General features: G+C 41.1%; 1 protein-coding gene across 11 annotated transcripts in view; it reads left to right on the plus strand.

The window, feature by feature from the left end:
- GNG2 (G protein subunit gamma 2) overlaps positions 1–15,969 on the plus strand; it is a 135,395-nt gene extending 119,426 nt beyond the window's left edge. For 10 of the 11 annotated variants that reach the window (XM_017849526.1, XM_017849521.1, XM_017849522.1 and 7 more), the window contains one exon: positions 11,786–15,045. In XM_017849526.1, coding sequence (XP_017705015.1) covers positions 11,786–11,914 — 129 coding nt within the window. In that variant the 3' untranslated portion in view covers positions 11,915–15,045. Of the gene's footprint in view, positions 1–11,785; positions 15,125–15,250; positions 15,364–15,922 lie in introns of those variants that run through there. The other variant, XR_001880979.1, reaches the window with a different exon arrangement.
- Positions 15,970–19,059: the final 3,090 nt, after the last annotated feature.

The following is a 19,059-nucleotide window of genomic DNA, read 5'->3' on the forward strand; positions in this document are numbered from 1 at the left end:
GATGGCCAATGCTAATTCATGTAATTTGCTGAAAATGAAGCAAACACATTTAAAGTTGAAGTAAGGCATACATTAATAATGAAGCATAAAACTTCATTTTTATGATGGTTGATATAATTTTTTAAAGTTCAATAGATATTAATTACCAAGTACATATTTAGCTTTGTGCATCACATCTAACAGCAATAGAAGTAGTACTATATAACTTTGGTAATTTGAAACCTCTGGGAAGTGAATTTTTCTGAATAGCCTAGTTTTTATACCAGATAAACTCTCTCTTCTTAAGAATGTAATTATTTTAATGCTAGTATTGAATGTCTTTCTTCTTTCATTAAATAAATACATATAATATACTTTGCTTAATGACTGTTTTGCAAATTATTTACTTCCTTCAAAAAGAATCCTATCAATAAGTACCTTCAGTTTAATATCATCTTGAAGGAGCAGGAAGAAGAAGACAACTTAGAAAGAGTCACACATGATTTTATAAATACAAAAATAGTGGACACTTGTTCATATAATTATACTTTCTCTAGTGTCACAATCAAAGTTTGATTGTGGGCATTCTTCACAATCATAGTGGCAAAATCCTTTAGACTCACCTTTGGCCACTGGCAGTGATACAGGCATCACAGTGATTCAGGCCATCATGGTGATCTGTAGGGCATCAAGGTATTGCAGACATGGTGATGCAGACATCCTGGTGATGCAGGCTATCATGGTAATGTGGGGCATCAAGGTGTTGCAGTCATCATGCTGATACAGATGTCATGGTGATGCAGTCATCAGGGTGATGCAGTCATGGTGATATAGTCATCATTGTTGAACCCAGACCCATTATATGGGATCAGTCCCATCATAAGTGGTGCCAGGCATCATGGTGGATGTAGGGCATCAGGTGGAATGACCAGGACATCATGGGTGGATAACAGGCTATCATGATGATGTATGGCAATCAAGGTGTTGCAGTCCATCATGCTGTTACACACGTCATGGTGATGCAGTCGTCGATAGTGGGAGTATGCAGGCCGTCATGGCTATGTAGGGCATCAAAGTGATACAGACATCATGGTGATGCAGTCATCATGGTGACACAGACATCATAGTGCTGCCATCATCATAGTGGTGCAGTCATCATGATCATGCAGGCATCATGGTGATGCAGGCATCATGATAACTTCTGCTTTTCATTCCCTACATTAGTGATCTTGCTCTCCATAGCACATTTCATATTTTTAGTATAATTTCAAGACACATGAGAGAGTACTGAATTTTCTTATGCATTTATACTGCTTGACATAGATTTTAATTTTCCTGACTTGAATTACACATTAATGATTCAAAGAAAAATAAAGCCTTTCTTTAAAGTAGCCAATTGGCCAGGTGGGGTGGCTCATGCCTGTAATCCCAGCAATTTGGGAGGCAGAGGCAGGCAGATCACCTGAGATCAGGAGTTCAAGAGCAGCCTGGCCAACATGGCGAAACCCCATCTCTATTAAAAATAAAAAAATAAATAAAGTAGCCAACAGCTTTTGACCTGGTAAAAGAACTTTCTAAATAAATATCAGACCAACCTCTCCTTGTCTGAAAATTCTGTGATCTCCTCCCAGTGATTAGGCAGTTTGTCTTTGCCCACATTGCCAGACCTGTATATGCTCTGTTACAATAACATGCTGTGAAGTAGTAAGAGATATATATGTATTAGTCTCTGCCCCCAGTTCCTGACACAGAGCTCCTAAAACCTTTGTAAATAAGGGGGCTAAGACAATCTTCGTTCTCGTATTTGGTCTTTGACCCTGATTTCTAAGACCTATGTCATTTCCTGGGTAATAAGAGCATATTTTGTTTCAGTGAGGCGACTCTTGGTGGGCTTCTAGATGAGCTAATAATCTATCATGCCTACATGACAAACCCTCCATAAAAATTCCAAAAGAACAGTGTTCAGAGCCACATACAGTGGCTCATACCTATAATCCCAGAACTTTGGGAGGCTGAGGCAGGATGATAGCTTGAAGCCAGAAGTTTGAGACCAGCCTGAGCAACAAAGTGAGACCCCATGTCTCCAAAATATTTAAAAGTTAGCTGGGCCTGGTGGTGTGCACCTGTAATCTTAGCTAATTGGGAGACTGAGGCAGGAGGATCTCTTGATCCCAGGAGTTTGAGGCTGCAGTGAGCTATGATCATGGTACTGCACTCCAGCCTGGGCAACAGAGGGAGACCGTGTCTCTTAAAAATAAACAACAACAACAACAACAAATGGAGATCTGAGAGTTTTGGGGTTGGTGAACACATCCACCTGGGAAAGTGGAATACCCCAACTCCAAGCGGATACAAGCTCCTACCCTCATGACCCTTCCAAACCTCACCCTATATATCTCTTTCTCCAACTCCTCATTTATAGTTTTTAAAATACCCTTTGCAATAAGTTGTAAATAGCAAGTGAACTGTTTTATTGGGTTCTGTGAGCTACTCTAGCAAATTATCCAACCTGAAGAGGTAGCCACAGGAACCTCTGATTTGTAGCCAAGTCTGACAGAAGTTGTGAGTAACCTGGGGGCCTACTACTTGCTATTGGCATTTGAAATGGGGCGGGGACAGTCTTGTGAGACTAAGCTTTTAACCTGTGGGATCTGTTTCTATCTCCACGTAGATAGTATCAGAATTAAATTAAATTGTAGGACACCCAGGTGGGCCAGAGAATTGCTTGGTGTGGGAAAACCCACACATCTGGTATCAGAAAAGAAGTATGTAGAGTGGTGTGAGTATAGAGTAGGAGGAAACAGTTGGATTGTTTTTCTGTATACACTTCCCATCTCAAGCCTCCATCTAGTATAATCTTTGAAATCCTTTTAAAAAACAAATTAAAGTTAAGTCAACCTTAGATGACTCCATTAATGCAGGCAACCCAACTGAAGCCATAATTTTATGACTGATATCCTTAATGCAGAGGCAATTTCCCATGTGTATAGGCAATGACAGCCTGTCCGGGCTTATTTTTTTGCCTGATGGCTTGCAAGCATTTTGCAACATCAATTTTAAGATGTGTCTCAATTTCAGATGTAATGAAGATGGATTATATCTCTACCTTCTGTTTAAACTTGGAGATCTGGTTTTTATCCTCACTGACGACTGCTTCCTCTTGGCATTGTCAAGCAGTCTTCCTAGAGTAATTCTCCTGTTTTTTTGGAGCCTAGAATCACAGTCCGGTAGCCTTCATTGAAGCTGTCTAGAGTACCCCCCCCCGCCACCCCCACAACTCCTTACTTCCTGGTTCGCAGTCCCAGTCTGGTTTGGTGAGGATGCTGGATAGCAGGATTTTAGCAATTGCTAATCTGGGGAGATCCTTGCTGTGATCAAAAGTGAAGTCCTTCACTTGTGCAGTAGATCCCATCTCTCTAACCAAGAAACCTCCTCCAGCAGTTTATTCTTCCACCTCCTGCCTATCCTGCATCAACAGTTTTTGATTCTCTACATCATTTCCATTATCATACAAACATGGTGTTATTTCTCCATCTTAAATAAAATTTGATTTTTTTCTTGATCCCTCCACTTCCCCTTCCAGCAACTGCCTCATTTCTTTACATTTTTTGCAGTATGACTTTGAAAAAATCATCTATATCCACCATCTCTAATTTCTCTTTTCCTTTTCTTTTGCAAAGTCATTTTTATTCTGGAAGTAATCTCAAAGTTACAGAAGAGTTGCATGTATGTTGCAAAGAATTTTGTTTTCTCCTGAACCAGTTGAGAATAAGTTGTCAAAAGATGTCCTGTCACCTCTGAGTACTGTAATGTGTATTTTCTACAAGTAAGGACATTGTTCTACATACTCATAATACAATCATCAGAATCAGGAAATTAACATTGACCCATTACTACCTTCTAATCCTGAGATCCCATTTAAGTACGCAAATCATCCCAGTAATGTCCGTTTTAGAGAGAGGACTGAGTTCAGAATCATTTGTTGCATTTAGTTGTCCTGTCTGGCACAGTTCTTTAGACTTCTGTGACCTTCATGACCTTGACACTTTTGGAGATTATAGACCATTTTTTAGAATGTCACTCAGTTTGGGTTTGTCAGATAATTATAATTAAATTCAGGTAACAAAACCTTGGCATTAATATCATAGAACTAATGGAGTATTCATTTCATTCTATTCTATCAGTGGGACATTATCTCAAATTGTCACTGACTGGTAATGTTAAGTTTCATTACCTGACTAATGTGTTTTCCAGATTTCTCCACACAAACCTATTTGTTTTCTTTTGAAGTTAAAAGTATTTGGAATTTGGGAAGGAATTTGCTCTTTTATTCAGTGGTTTACAGTCTGCTACTATCATCATGCATTGTTGCTAGGACTCTACTTAATGTCTTGTGTGCTAGGAAGCCTTTCTACTCTGTCCCTATGTGATCTCCAGGATTGTTTTACTTGCTCCTTCCTGATATTCTTTGCATAGCCTTAAGTGGTTTTCTCCTATGCATGTGCCAATCAGTTTTTAACTAAAGACTCAAGATGAATCCTCCAGAGGCCTTAAGAGCTTTCTCTCCCCCAGTGTAATTCTTTCTTCTCTGCTATTCTCTCCTCAACTCAGGGAGATTGCTGAACTCTGTCTGGGTACTCCCTCCCTGTGCAGTGGCAGGCAGTAAGCTGGGGAAACTGTAGAATTTATCTTATCTCCCTTCTCTCAGGTATCACTCTTCTGTGCTGCCTATTGTCTAACAGTTAAAAATTATTTCTTCATATATTCTGCCCAGTTTTTAATTTGAGGCAGGACAGTTTAGTTGGCCCTTATTACTCCGTCATAGTCAAAATCGGAAGTATAGAATGCTATACAAGCTCTACAGGGACAAGCATCTTTGTACATTTTGTTCCCTGGTTATTGCAAGTATCCAGACTACACCTGGCATATTAGATGCTCAGTAAATGTTCGTTGCATGAAATATCTGTTGAAGAAGATTATGTTTGAGAACACCTTCAGCAGTTACTATGAGTGTTGAATATGTGTCAGGCACCGATTATGCGGTGGTAAATAACACAGGTGTGGTCCCTGCCTTTGTGGAGCCCACAGCCTAAAGGGAAAGGCAAATATTAAATGGCAAATAAACAGACGATGTCCGTAATTATAAATTGTGACAGCAATTTATAATTTTCTGTGAAAGAAAAGAATGTGAGAAAGTACTCTGAGAGAATAATGAGGAAAGTCGCTGTGGGTGAGGCGATCAGCGAAGGTTCTGCAAGGAGGTGGTAGTTCTGCTGACTTCTGAAGGAAGATAAGAAGCCAACCCATTGAGGAGATGATGAGAAGAATGTTATAGGATACTGAATATGTGACACTCTGAGGCAAACAAAGAACCTGGAGCTTTCGAAAAGTAAAGGCGATATGTGAGAGGGAAGAATGCTACAACATGAACTTGGAGAGAGGGGCAGGCCCAGAACATGCAATACCCACAGGCTGTTTTACAAAGTTTTGGTTTTCTACAAATTACAATGAGAAGTTATTGAAGGCTTTAAATAGGGGAATGATAGGAATCCACTTATATTTTTAAAATATCTTTCTAGCTACAGTATGGAGAATACTACTCCTGCATAGTTATGAACATAGAAAGTCATTTAAAACTGAGAAAATTAAACATTTTTGTGCTCTCGACTCAATTGCCTGTCTGCTGAAGCCTATGGTCTCCTTCTCAGAATTATGTTTTTAAACACAAAAGAAACTGATGATATTGACATGAGGGTCATTAGAATATTTTATAAAACATTTTAAATAATATTCTTTAAAATATTTAAAATATCAATTTTTAAAAATATATATGATGTAGTTACACAAACGTACTCCTTTGTTAACTGATTATGTAAGATCTAATAGGCCTACAGTCATAAGGTGGATGAACATAAATGCAATGTTGAGGTGTCTGCAATGAATATAATATGACTGAAAAGTATCTGGTTTCTATCAGTGGCCAAGTCACATGTACTGCTAGGGCTACTACAGTGTGTTGTCTATATTTATAATGAGAGGAAATGCTACATTTCCATTTGAGGTTAGTGAAAAATAAAGATGGAAATTTTTTGTATTATTTGAAGTTCACATACCACCCCCCGAATTCTATCTGTGGACCCCTGGGGTAATCCAAACTAATTGCTTTTTATTTACAAAGTTATTTTAGTAATCACGAAGAGAGAAGACTGCAGTATGAACTGGGGTAGCTGCAATAGAGATAACAGGAAGGGAGCCAAATTAGAGGTATCTCTGGAGGAAGAATCAACAGGTCAGAAAAGGGAGAGATTTTGTGGAGTTATGGGGAAATCTTCGTAGAAGTAGGCATAGGAATGTAAAAGAAGCTGTGTGCAAAATGTTAGCAGGGATTGTCAGAAAGCAGAAAGATCCGCTAAGCACACTATTGCTGTGACTCATTATAAGGCAAAGGACAAGGAAGACAGCCACAGGTTAAAAAGGAGGAATGTTCATGAAGATTAAGTCAGGGACACTGAGACTCACAACTCAGTAGCTCAGGAGCTGTGGGACCTGGGGCAAACACTTAATGAAGCCTCCACTTCACATATTTAAGATGAGAATGATAATAGCTTGTGACCCATAATGTTGTTGTAAGGATTAAATAAGATACCGTATATAAAGTGGTTAGCACAGTTCTGACACATAGCAAGGGCTGATAAATATTAGCAATTATTCTGATTACTGCTGGGATTCTGACACTGTTGGAGCATTGCCCACAGGAGATTGCAATCTCATTGAGGAAACAAGATAAAACACATAATATATTTTAAGAAGGAAACCATTCAGAATCAAATGTTCAAATATAAAGATGTGAGCAACTCTAAGTTATTAAATTTTCCTAGTATAGCACTTCCTGTATCATAAAAAGATTTTGAATATTCATGCCACATAGTTGTATGTGAGTGTTGCAAATGAGTAGGTATGGACAGTGCTGCTTCTCTTCATAACAAATGAGTTTTAGATATCACTGATTTACAGTCTCCGCTGTGTAACAGCTAAGCTCCTGTTTGGTGTAACAATGACTATTGCTCAAACAAGAAGAAAGAAAAAGTGATCTCACTTCAGTCTGAAAGTCTGTCCTTTGTTTTCATGTAGGGGAGCTAAGACATGAACAGGCTGTTTCCTTTCATTTTGTCATAGAGGCATTTCATAAAGAATTTCAATCTCAACCTTTGGAGCAAAGCCCACAGTTGAGTAGTTTATATGCAGGTGGCTGTGACTTAATGGCAACACATTCGAGTTCAAGTTCTTTTTCTGCTGTGTGCTTTACTGTATGATATTGAACAACTTACATAATCTGCTGAGCCTCAATTTTTCATCTATATAAAGAGGATAATAATTCTTACCTCAGGATTACTGTGAAGATCAAAAGAGGAAATTTAACTCAATGTCTGGAACAAAATAATTACACAATAAAAATATTTTTATAAGTACTGTAATGTCTATTAAAGAGTGAGACTGATTTTTACGTACATATCATGTATTGGGTTGACTAGTGTCCCCTAAAATTTATGCCCACCTGGAATCTTAGAATGTGACCTTACTTGGAAATAGGGTATTTGTAGATGTAATCAAATTAAGAGGAGTCATACTGGATTAGGGTAATTCTAACTGGTGAGATGGGAAATTTGGACACACAGGGAGGAGAATTCCACATAAAGACACAGACACTCAGGAGACAATTCCATGTGAAAATAGAGATTGGAGTGAGATGTCTGTAAGCCAAGGAACACCAAAGATTGCCAGCAACCACCAGACACTAGGAGAGAAGCATGGAACAGATTCTCACTCAGAGCCTCCAGAAGGGACCAACCACGCTAATGCCTTGATTTCAAACTGCTAGCCTCTAACAGAATAAATTTCTGTTGTTTTAAGTTACCCAGTTTGTGATGACTTGTTCAAGACAGCCAGAGGAAACAAATACACAAACCAATACCTATACCTCTTTGTGTCAGTTAGGGTTGGCTAGATGTTGTGGTAGTAACAGAAGGTGCCCTACCCTTCATTCTTAGGGGTTTGCAACAGCACAGGCACACTTCTCACTCCTACCACATGTCAATCATAAATCAGCTGCCACTCCACACCATGTCACCTTCATCAGGAATGCTGGCAGACAGAGCAGCCTCTGTATGGAATGTTGCCTCTATCTGTTCTGTGGCAAAGGGAACAGAGAGTCAAAAAGTTGAAGGGTTTATGGGATGAGAAGAGGAAACTGATTTCCCTACCCAACCAGTAAATCATAAAGTTGAAGTAGCCTTCAGTAACAAAGGCTGGGTGCAGTGGCTTATATCTGTAATCCCAGGACTCCGGAAGGTGAGGCGGGAGAATGGCTTGAGGTCAGGCGTTCAAGACCAGCCTGGGCAACATAGCAAGAAAATGTTTGAAAAACCAGCCAGGCATGGTGGCATGCACCTGTAGTCTCAGCTACTCGGGAGGCTGAGGCAGGAGTGACAAAGGTTTAATCAACTCAGCCCTGGGACAAGAAACAAATCAAGGGTATGGCCACTATGCCATTTGTTAAAATCTCTGCATCAATTAGGAGGGTTCCTCATAAATTATTTCAGTTGGATAAAGTGGCATAGAGGAAGGGACATGGCAAACTGTGCATTGGCTCCTAAAGCTTCTGCCCATAAGTTATCCATATAAATTCTGCTCATGTCTCCCTGGCCAGAGCAAGCTTATGTCACTGGGCAAGTCTGGTGTTGTCATGTGGGCATGCATGTCCCACTTGTAGGGAGGGGCAGTGACTAGCTCTAGTAATAATATAATTCACCCCAATCTTACATTAGATTATCCTTTCAGTAGTTGCTTGAAAGGCTTTCATAGTAGTACAGTGGTGTTGCTTTCATTTCATAGTAGTACAGTGGTGCTGCTTTCATTTCATAGTAGTACAGTGGTGTTGCTTTCATTTCATAGTAGTACAGTGGTGTTGCTTTCATTTCATAGTAGTACAGTGGTGTTGCTTTCATTTCATAGTAGTACAGTGGTGTTGCTTTCATTTCATAGTAGTACAGTGGTGTTGCTTTCATTTCATAGTAGTACAGTGGTGTTGCTTTCATTTCATAGTAGTACAGTGGTGTTGCTTTCATTTCATAGTAGTACAGTGGTGTTGCTTTCATTTCATAGTAGTACAGTGGTGTTGCTTTCATTTCATAGTAGTACAGTGGTGTTGCTTTCATTTCATAGTAGTACAGTGGTGTTGCTTTCATTTCATAGTAGTACAGTGGTGTTGCTTTCATTTCATAGTAGTACAGTGGTGTTGCTTTCATTTCATAGTAGTACAGTGGTGTTGCTTTCATTTCATAGTAGTACAGTGGTGTTGCTTTCATTTCATAGTAGTACAGTGGTGTTGCTTTCATTTCATAGTAGTACAGTGGTGTTGCTTTCATTTCATAGTAGTACAGTGGTGTTGCTTTCATTTCATAGTAGTACAGTGGTGTTGCTTTCATTTCATAGTAGTACAGTGGTGTTGCTTTCATTTCATAGTAGTACAGTGGTGCTGCTTTCATTTCATAGTAGTACAGTGGTGCTGCTTTCATTTCATAGTAGTACAGTGGTGCTGCTTTCATTTCATAGTAGTACAGTGGTGTTGCTTTCATTTCATAGTAGTACAGTGGTGTTGCTTTCATTTCATAGTAGTACAGTGGTGTTGCTTTCATTTCATAGTAGTACAGTGGTGCTGCTTTCATTTCATAGTAGTACAGTGGTGCTGCTTTCATTTCATAGTAGTACAGTGGTGTTGCTTTCATTTCATAGTAGTACAGTGGTGTTGCTTTCATTTCATAGTAGTACAGTGGTGTTGCTTTCATTTCATAGTAGTACAGTGGTGTTGCTTTCATTTCATAGTAGTACAGTGGTGTTGCTTTCATTTCATAGTAGTACAGTGGTGTTGCTTTCATTTCATAGTAGTACAGTGGTGTTGCTTTCATTTCATAGTAGTACAGTGGTGTTGCTTTCATTTCATAGTAGTACAGTGGTGTTGCTTTCATTTCATAGTAGTACAGTGGTGTTGCTTTCATTTCATAGTAGTACAGTGGTGTTGCTTTCATTTCATAGTAGTACAGTGGTGTTGCTTTCATTTCATAGTAGTACAGTGGTGTTGCTTTCATTTCATAGTAGTACAGTGGTGTTGCTTTCATTTCATAGTAGTACAGTGGTGTTGCTTTCATTTCATAGTAGTACAGTGGTGTTGCTTTCATTTCATAGTAGTACAGTGGTGTTGCTTTCATTTCATAGTAGTACAGTGGTGCTGCTTTCATTTCATAGTAGTACAGTGGTGCTGCTTTCATTTCATAGTAGTACAGTGGTGTTGCTTTCATTTCATAGTAGTACAGTGGTGTTGCTTTCATTTCATAGTAGTACAGTGGTGCTGCTTTCATTTCATAGTACAGTGGTGTTGCTTTCATTTCATAGTAGTACAGTGGTGCTGCTTTCATTTCATAGTAGTACAGTGGTGCTGCTTTCATTTCATAGTACAGTGGTGCTGCTTTCATTTCATAGTAGTACAGTGGTGCTGCTTTCATTTCATAGTAGTACAGTGGTGTTGCTTTCATTTCATAGTAGTACAGTGGTTTTATTTTATATCATAAATTTGACCCCAAATGGCATTCCCCAGGTTGATCATTTACCTAGTCCCCAGATGTAGCTATAGATGACTCTTAGTTTATTTCCTGAAACTAAATCCACCCTCTCATGTAGTAAAAATTTCCTCTGGTGAAGATGGTCAAAGGAAGGTACTACAGGGAACTCCTAACAAGCAGCTGCAAATGTGTTCTAAGAAATGACAGCATCGCCAGAATCAGTGACAGCCTCCCAGTGAAACATCACTAAAGGGCACAATGCTTGGTTAAAGTCACAGATATAACATTTTAATGTATATGATATATAAAAATATGTATTATATAGTGTGTATATACATAGATATACCTCCTGATGTGTCTGCTTAAAAAGGGAAATTGACATGGCTTTAAGCATCCCTAGCACAACTCCTGAAGCAGAGGCACGGCTACAAAATGATAGTAATGGCTAGCCTGTGTGGAAAGCTTGCTATGTGCCAGACACTAAATGATTTACATGGATTATTTCATTTAACCCTTGTTACCAGGGCTGGGACTAGGGTGGCGCAATGAGATATCGGAGCACAAAAGTGAAGGAGGGCTGGGCACAGGGGCTCACGTCTGTAATCCCAGCACTTTCAGAAGCCGAGACAGATGGATCACTTGGGGCCAGGAGTTCAAGACCAGCCTGGCCAATATGGTGAAACCCTGTCTCTACCAAAAGTACAAAAGATTAGCCAGGCACCATGGCACACACCTGTAGTCCCAGCTACTAGGGTGACTGAGGCAAGATAATTGCTCGAACCCAGGAGTGAGCCGAGATCGAGCCACTGCACTCCAGCCTGGGCAACTGAGCGAGACTCTATCTCAAAAAAAAAAAAAATGAAGGAGACAGCCACCCGCGGGGCTGTGTAAGTGCAGGGTTGATACCTGCATGCCCCTGCCAGCGAGTGCCTCCTTCAGTTTTGCACCCTAAGCGCCTCACTCACCTTAACCTTGTCCCAGACTTGCTGGCAAGAATCCTGTGAGGTCAGTGTCGTCAACTTTCTTCTTTGCAGATGAGGAAGCAGAGGCTTTTAGAGGCTGAGTATCTTGCTTCACTTTCACACAACGATGGAGCAAGGATTTGACGCCAGGACATTGGGCTCCAAAGCCTTGGGCCTTGACTGACTGTACCAGATTCCAGTGTTGGTTGTTTTTGTCTCGTTTTCCAGGTGTCCAAGGCAGCTGCAGATTTGATGGCCTACTGTGAAGCGCATGCCAAGGAAGATCCCCTCCTGACCCCTGTTCCGGCTTCAGAAAACCCGTTTAGGGAGAAGAAGTTTTTCTGTGCCATCCTTTAAGTCTTCAAGAGGGGCCTGAAGAGCCTCCGGGCTCCTGGGACATTGACGTAGAGGTTTTAGCAAAGTGGGCACCTTTCTAGTCCACGGCATTTGAAGAGCGCGAGGAGAACCATCCTGGAAACTCCAGGCTATGCATGTTTAAAGATCTGGTCCCCTTTATGAGAATGCAAGCTGATCCACATCCTGAGTTAAGAGATCTGATTCTGCCGAACTGCCTGGAGGAGGGGAATATATAAAAATAAAATTGGTGTCACTTCTTTTCTGCTATCCCCCAGTGCCCCCCAAAATCCTCATGTTTCTGCTTCATATTTTAAAGAATAACAATTAAAACAGACAGCTGTACTGAGGTAAGATATGTATGACCTTCTTGGAATGAATATTGTCTTTAGAATATCCTTTGATAAGCTGCGCTGTCCCGTGTAGCCGAAATTCTGTTTAATGGCATTGATGTATAGTCATTGTGCCTTTCTTTTTCTTTTTTCCTTCTCCTCTACCCCTCCTTCCACCCCTTCCCATTAGAGTAGTGTGGAGATAAGGCTGGACTTGTCTATCAGATTGAACTCCAAGGATGATCACACGAAATGTTTAGGGAGATGTTCCCCATGGTGTATCCTCATGGTAACAATGACAAAAAATGCTGGTTGTCTGTGTTCTCTTTTCACTATTCCTAACGTGTACACGATAGCTTTGATTCTGCAAGTAAAAGTAAATCATGTGTTGTGACTGGTGCTTTCATATATTTGTGACAATTTTTGAGTAATATTGCATGAAAATGTCCCTTTGTTACATCCATTCAGAAGTTTTGTTGTTTTACTCTAAAGCCAGGAAAGGAAATGAGAGGGGAAAGACCCTGGGGAGGAAAGGAAATCTCGGTATTTTGAAAATTGAGATTACTTCTGAGCCTTAGCCATTCCTAAAATACCTCTGAGTTAATAGTGGTATAAAGGCCTCTTCAATATGTTTTCCAGAATCCAAAGCATTTTGGTTTATCCGGGACCCAGGGCAGCACAGCTGTCACCAAGCAGGAGAGTTAAGGATTCACCATGAGTTGGGAAGTGCTTTTGCCATGAGTATGAGCAAGTTCCCTCCTTCCCTGAATCATGGACATTCTAGATTAAAAGAACATTTTTTCTGCTCTTAAGAAGAAAACCATGGCCCTCCTTTGTTCAAGTATCAGAAGAAATAAACCCACAGCTCCAGAGAAGGTGACCATTCTCAGAACTCTGGCTCTTCAGAAGGACCTCAAATCGCCACTCTTTGGGCAGCAGGTGCGGTCCCCACAGCCAGCTCTACCAGGAAGAGTTCTGGCTCTTCTGTCCACTGAGATGGTCTTGGTTTTTCACTTAACAAATTTTTAATGGAATCTTTGTTTTTGTTCTCCATCTTGTTTGTTAGAGTCTCTTGGTCTTTATTTACAAATTCCTGGCAACTAGAGTGCTCCTTTCCCAAGATATGGTAGTGAGAGTAATTTTTCATTGTAGGTGTAGTCTCCATCAGTAACAGCAGGCCCTGGAAGGCTTGATCACCTTTTTCTGTGTCATTTTCAGTCAAAGAGGCCTTCTCTTACATCTTGTTTGCTTTCAAATCCCCAAATACCATCTCCATCTCCCAATTAATTTTATTCTCCCCTCTTTCCTCTCTATTCTCTTTCTCCTGTTTTTTGTTTTTTTGTTTGTTTGTTTGTTTGTTTGTTTTGTTTTGTTTTTTTTTAAGGCATGAAAAGGAAGAGAAAAGATTTGGTATGCCAAGGACAGATTTTGAAACAGACTTGGTAAATGTTTTCCTTAGCTCCTTCATGGGCATGTGGGTAAAAGAATAAATACATCCAATTAAAGCTCATGCTGGGGTCGGGGAGAAGAAGATACTGAAACGTTTGTGAAATGTATCAATGTACTTCTGTAACCAGATGCTTCTCTTCAAATTGTGGGGTTTTTGTTACAGTCAGGACACCCATGAAGATTTAGGGGTGAAAGAAACAGCAGAGTATTTATTAAACTATAGCATTGTACAATTAGCTTAGTAACACTGTGGAATAAGCTAAAACATATCACAGTTTTTAAATGGGCCAAAGCATGAATTGACTGTGTGGTCACATGAAAACAAGCATGAATGAATAAAGCACTCTTTGGTAGTGATTGAGGCATCATTAGAAGGCCCAGACGATTTCCACTATTCACAATATTTCCTTTTCTCAGAAGGACTCTTTATATTTCCATGTAAATCTAGATCTTTGGAGCAGTTAAGATGGAATTACAATTTCTAGGGAGCATTTTAAGGAAAATGTTTTGGCTTTTTCATAATTTTATGTCTTACAGTATGGAATTATAATACAAAAATCTTTATATGAGTTTTGGCTTATTGGTATTTGTACTTATTCAGGGGAAAAGTCTTTCGATTACTTATGCCTCTAAAGAGCTTAATTTCTTGAGAAATTCAACAGTCCCATCACCAGCATAATTTTCTCTTAAGGAATAACTAATAGGAAAAGTCAACTTAATTATTTAAGACCCTAGTTTCTACATATAATATATTCAATAGTAATGAAAATCTGCCATGGAATTAACTAATAAGTAGTAAAAATAAACTTCATATTTAGAATGCAAAGTCTATAAAGAACAATTTTACATGATCCTCAATATCAACTCCAGTTTAAAAGGTGTTATTTTTAAAACATATGAAACCAAGTACTGCTTAATTTCAGTCAGAAGATGCAGATAAATACTTTGATCTATGTCTGATTTTGCTAATAATATTTGAAGGAGATTGCCTACCAAGGACAAATTAAACAATACATTTAAAAATCAAACAACAAACGATTTCTTCATACACTCATAGTCACATATGGAATTTTGAGAAAATAAAGCATGCTGTCTCTAGGAATTTTATACTTCTTTTCTTCCTAAATATTTGCTTCTAGCTGCTCTTGGCAATGATGAATTGTTACGTATGCATTAATGTTTTGCAGCCCAAAAGTTGTTCACATTTTTCCTATATAAGATCTGTGGAGTGTGTGTTTCAAAGAGAGAACTACAGAAATGTTAAAGCAGGAAAACCTGAATGTGATGTGCACATTTTCATCCCACATGGACAATGTATGTGTTTTAATAAATGGAATTTTCAGATTCATTTCATATGCAGTCAATTTCATTGTGGAGGCCTGTGGACCACCTCACCCACTGATTCTGTCGCTAATTGGAGAAGAACCTGATGGTACGAATGGATGGGGAAATAGGAATCCATTGATTTTCTTTAGGATTTTGTTAATAGAGATGTCCTGAAGAAGAAAAACCTCACTTGACAGTCTAAAAGCATTTCTTACTGGGTCTGTACATCTAGGGTACAGCCTTTGGAGACAGAGAAAGGTGGGAGCTGTGAGGAGAGTCCAGAGCTTTGTGACAGGGCGGACTATGCAGACAGAGGAGCTGTACTGACACTCTCACTTGCTGCAGGTATGCCACAGTGGGCTTTTTCCCTTAGGAAAAATAAAAACTGAACAACAGAAGTTCTATTCTCTGTAGCTATCCGTGATTTAAAAGGAGTACAGGAGAAGTTAAGTCCTTAGAACTCTAGATGCAGCTGCTCCTCAGAGATCTTCTTGGTCAAGAAAGACTTTCAAATGTCCCTCAGATTATGCCAGTCACAGACCCTGTTAGTAAAGAAGTAAACACTGGATCTCCTGGGACTTGTGCCAACAACAGCAGCATCTTTAAACCATGGATGAACAGGGCCACTTGGAGTTTGCACACTAGTGCTCCACTGACATCAGTATTTCTGAGACTGTGGTCCATGGACCACTTGCTTCAGAAGTGTTAATACCTGGAATGCCTCTTTACAAGGCAGATCCTGAGCTACCCACGAACTCAGAATCCCTGGCAGTGACTCAGGAACATGCATTCTGTTACATGCTATAGTCTGAGGACCACTACAGTATTTATGACAGCTAGCTTTTCATACTGCCAAAGGAAAGGCACAAACAACTCATAAATATTCTCGCTCTTCTTCCCACAGCCTCCAGAAGTGACTGCCTAGGCATGAACATGTAACTGAAGGGTGAGAATCTACCCAGCAACTAGACATGCCACATTGAGGAAGACACTGCTGGGCTTTGACTCTGCTCCTGTTTTGTTGTGTCCCTGTGGGAGGACTGCCTCCAGTTCTCAATCTTTAATAAGCTGGTCACATTGTAGACGGCCCTTACAATGACAGAGGGAATTGGAGCTGGGTCAGCTTCAATCCACAAATTGCAAATAATTTGCCAAGGGAAATCCCTTTCCCTTCGGTTCTGCCCCACATCTACATTTTCTTCTATTTAGAACCAGGAGACTCAGGCAGAATTTATTTTAATGAAGAAGGCCATGGGCTCCTGGGCATTTCCTCAGCAAGAACTACTGCTGTTTCTCCCTGGAAGTCATAAGAACAGCCGGGAGCGGGGTATTGCATCTCTACTATGAAGCAACAAAAGACGGTGCCTGGGGAGTTCAGTCCACCTGTGCTCAAGCATTAGCATGCACTAGAGAACCAGAACTAGGCCCCAGTGCTCCCATACGACCTTGGGCAAGTCCTTTGACTTCTCCCGCTATAAAGTGGGGACAAGAATACCTGATTCATTTATCTCACAAAATGTTCAAAAACAAATGAAAGAGGCCAGGCACAGTGCTCACGCCTGTAATCCCAGTGCTTTGGAAGGCTGAGGCAGGCAGGTCACTTGAGGTTAGAAGTTCAGCCTGGCCAACATGGTGAAACCCCACCTCTACTAAAAATACAAAAATTAGCCAAGTGTGGTGGTGGGCACCTATAATCCCAGCTACTCGGGAGGCTGAGGCATGAGAATCGCTTGAACCGGGGAGGCAGAGGTTGTAGTGAGCCAAGATCACGCCACTGCACTCCAGCCTGGGTGACAAAGCGAGATTCCATCTCAAAAAAAGAAAAGAAAAATGGAAGAGGTAAAGGGGCATCATGAAGGCAGAGGTGGTAAAGAACCATTAGACTCTACTTGACAGCAACCTTCGAAGAAAGGAAACCGCTAGATAGCTCCTGCTTACCTCTTAACTCGCCTCCTTTCTCCTTAGTCCCCAAACGCCCTGGTTGAGACCCTCAGTGTCTCATGTCTGAATTCCCACCACACCAGCTGGTATGGCCATTCTGACGCTCATCTTCTCCCACTTTCACCCAATTGACCCTGAGTGTTCATTAATTAGGACTTCTTTGATTGCAAGTGATAGAAACCTAATGCCCCAAAATAGGTCCCACTTCAAGCCCAGCTGGATCCAGATGCTCAGAGGATGTCATGGGATGTCCCTGTCATCCCTTGGCTATGCTCTTCTCTATGCTGGTTTAATTCTCAGACTCTTGCCTCGCAGCGTCAAGATGGTGTCAGCAGGCCCAGGTTTACATCTCAACAGTTTAGCGATCAAGGAAGAAAGATAACAACAGCTCTAGCAGAAGCCTCTAGCTATACCCCTGGAACCCTTCCTAAGACACTATTGGCTAGGTCTGGTTCCTGTGCTCGCCCACCCCTGGACCCAGGGATAGAGGTAGAGTCATTGGGCCATGTGGGCAGAACAGTGGTTCTAAGGAAATTGAAGTGCTTTTGCTACAGGAGGCAGGATTGAAAGTTAAAGGCAAAAAGCAACTGATGCTAACCACATCTTAACAGATTTATTGATGTTACCTCATCTTTCACCACATTCAGAAACCCAAGGTTCTCTGGTTCATAGTGCTTTTGTCAACCACATCACGTCCAGTCTGAACTACCTGGCTCTCAAGGCCCTTAAGAGTCAGGCCACACTTGGCTAATCCCATCTTGCCTTCCAAACCCTCTTTTCCAGTTCATCCTATCTCCTTCACTGTGCTGTGAGTTCATCCCACTTCCCTGTCTTTGCTGCTTTATGCATTTTTTTTTAGACAGAGTCTCACTCCGTTGCCCAGGTTGGAGAGCATTGGCGTGATCTCAGCTCACTGCAACCTCCACTTCTGGAGTTCAAGTGATTCTCCTGCATCAGCCTGCCAAGTAGCTGGGATTACAGGCACCCACCACCGTGCCTGGCTATTCCCCGCTTTGCTTCTGATGTTACTCCCTCTGAAATGTTATTACACAACTCCTTGAGTAACTAAACTTGCTTTCTGTCAAGGTCCAGCTTGAATTCCATAAGGTCTGTGAATGACTTCAGGAAATAGGAACCTTTTTCCTCTCTCCACTCCTGTTGCCCTTGTTGTCAGTATTGTTGAGTATTTGTGTTTGAGGCGTTGTGCTAGGGTAGACGGCATGGCACCTGCCTTCATGGAGCTTGTGGTTTAATGGAGAAAGTAGACAAGTGAATAGTCAGTTAGCAAAGTGGTCAATTCTAGGACACAGAAGCTAAAGGGAGGATAGAAGTGATGACCAGCCCGAGGAGGTGATGCTGGAGCTAATCGTACTTAAATGAGAATCTTTTTTTTTTTTTTTGAGGCAGAGTTTCACTCTTGTTGCCCAGGCTGGAGTGCAGTGGCACAATCTTGGCTCACTGCAACCTCTGCGTCGCGGGTTCAAAGGATTCTCCTGCCTCAGTCTCCTGAGTAGCTGGGATTACAGGCGCCCGCCATCACACCCAGCTAATTTTTGTACTTTTAGTAGAGACGGGGTTTCACCATTTTGGCCAGGCTGGTCTTGAGCTCCTGACCTCAGGTGATCCATCCGCCTCTGCCTCCCAAAGTGCTGGGATTACAGGCATGAGCCACCGTGTCCATCCAAGCATCTTGTCTCTAGGGTAATGTAACCTTTAGGAAATAGAGAACACTGGGTGGGTGGGCTTCTCTTTAATCTTTCCCTCATTTTAGGGCAGCTGAGAATGAAGCTCTCCCCTGCAAAGGGGTTGGCAATTGGCTCTGTACACAAAACAATGGGCCAAAGCTGAGTGAAGGTTGTCACCTCTTCCCCTCCAACCTCTACTGGCTCCATGTCTTCACAACATCATGGGGACATTCTCTTCAGCCAGCAACCCTTTGGTCTGGGTGATACCACCATGCACCAACCTGGAAGTCAGATCTCGTGGGCTTCAGGCCCAGGGGCTGGAGGAAATACATTGCTGGCTGCATCACCTTAATTTTAGCCCCTGGGAAAGAGGCCCTTCCACTATCTACTGTGAACACTATCTGTAATTGCCCTT

The sequence above is a fragment of the Rhinopithecus bieti genome, unplaced genomic scaffold (genome assembly GCF_001698545.2).
Source record: "Rhinopithecus bieti isolate Rb0 unplaced genomic scaffold, ASM169854v2 scaffold_29928, whole genome shotgun sequence".
Lineage (NCBI taxonomy): Eukaryota > Metazoa > Chordata > Mammalia > Primates > Cercopithecidae > Rhinopithecus > Rhinopithecus bieti.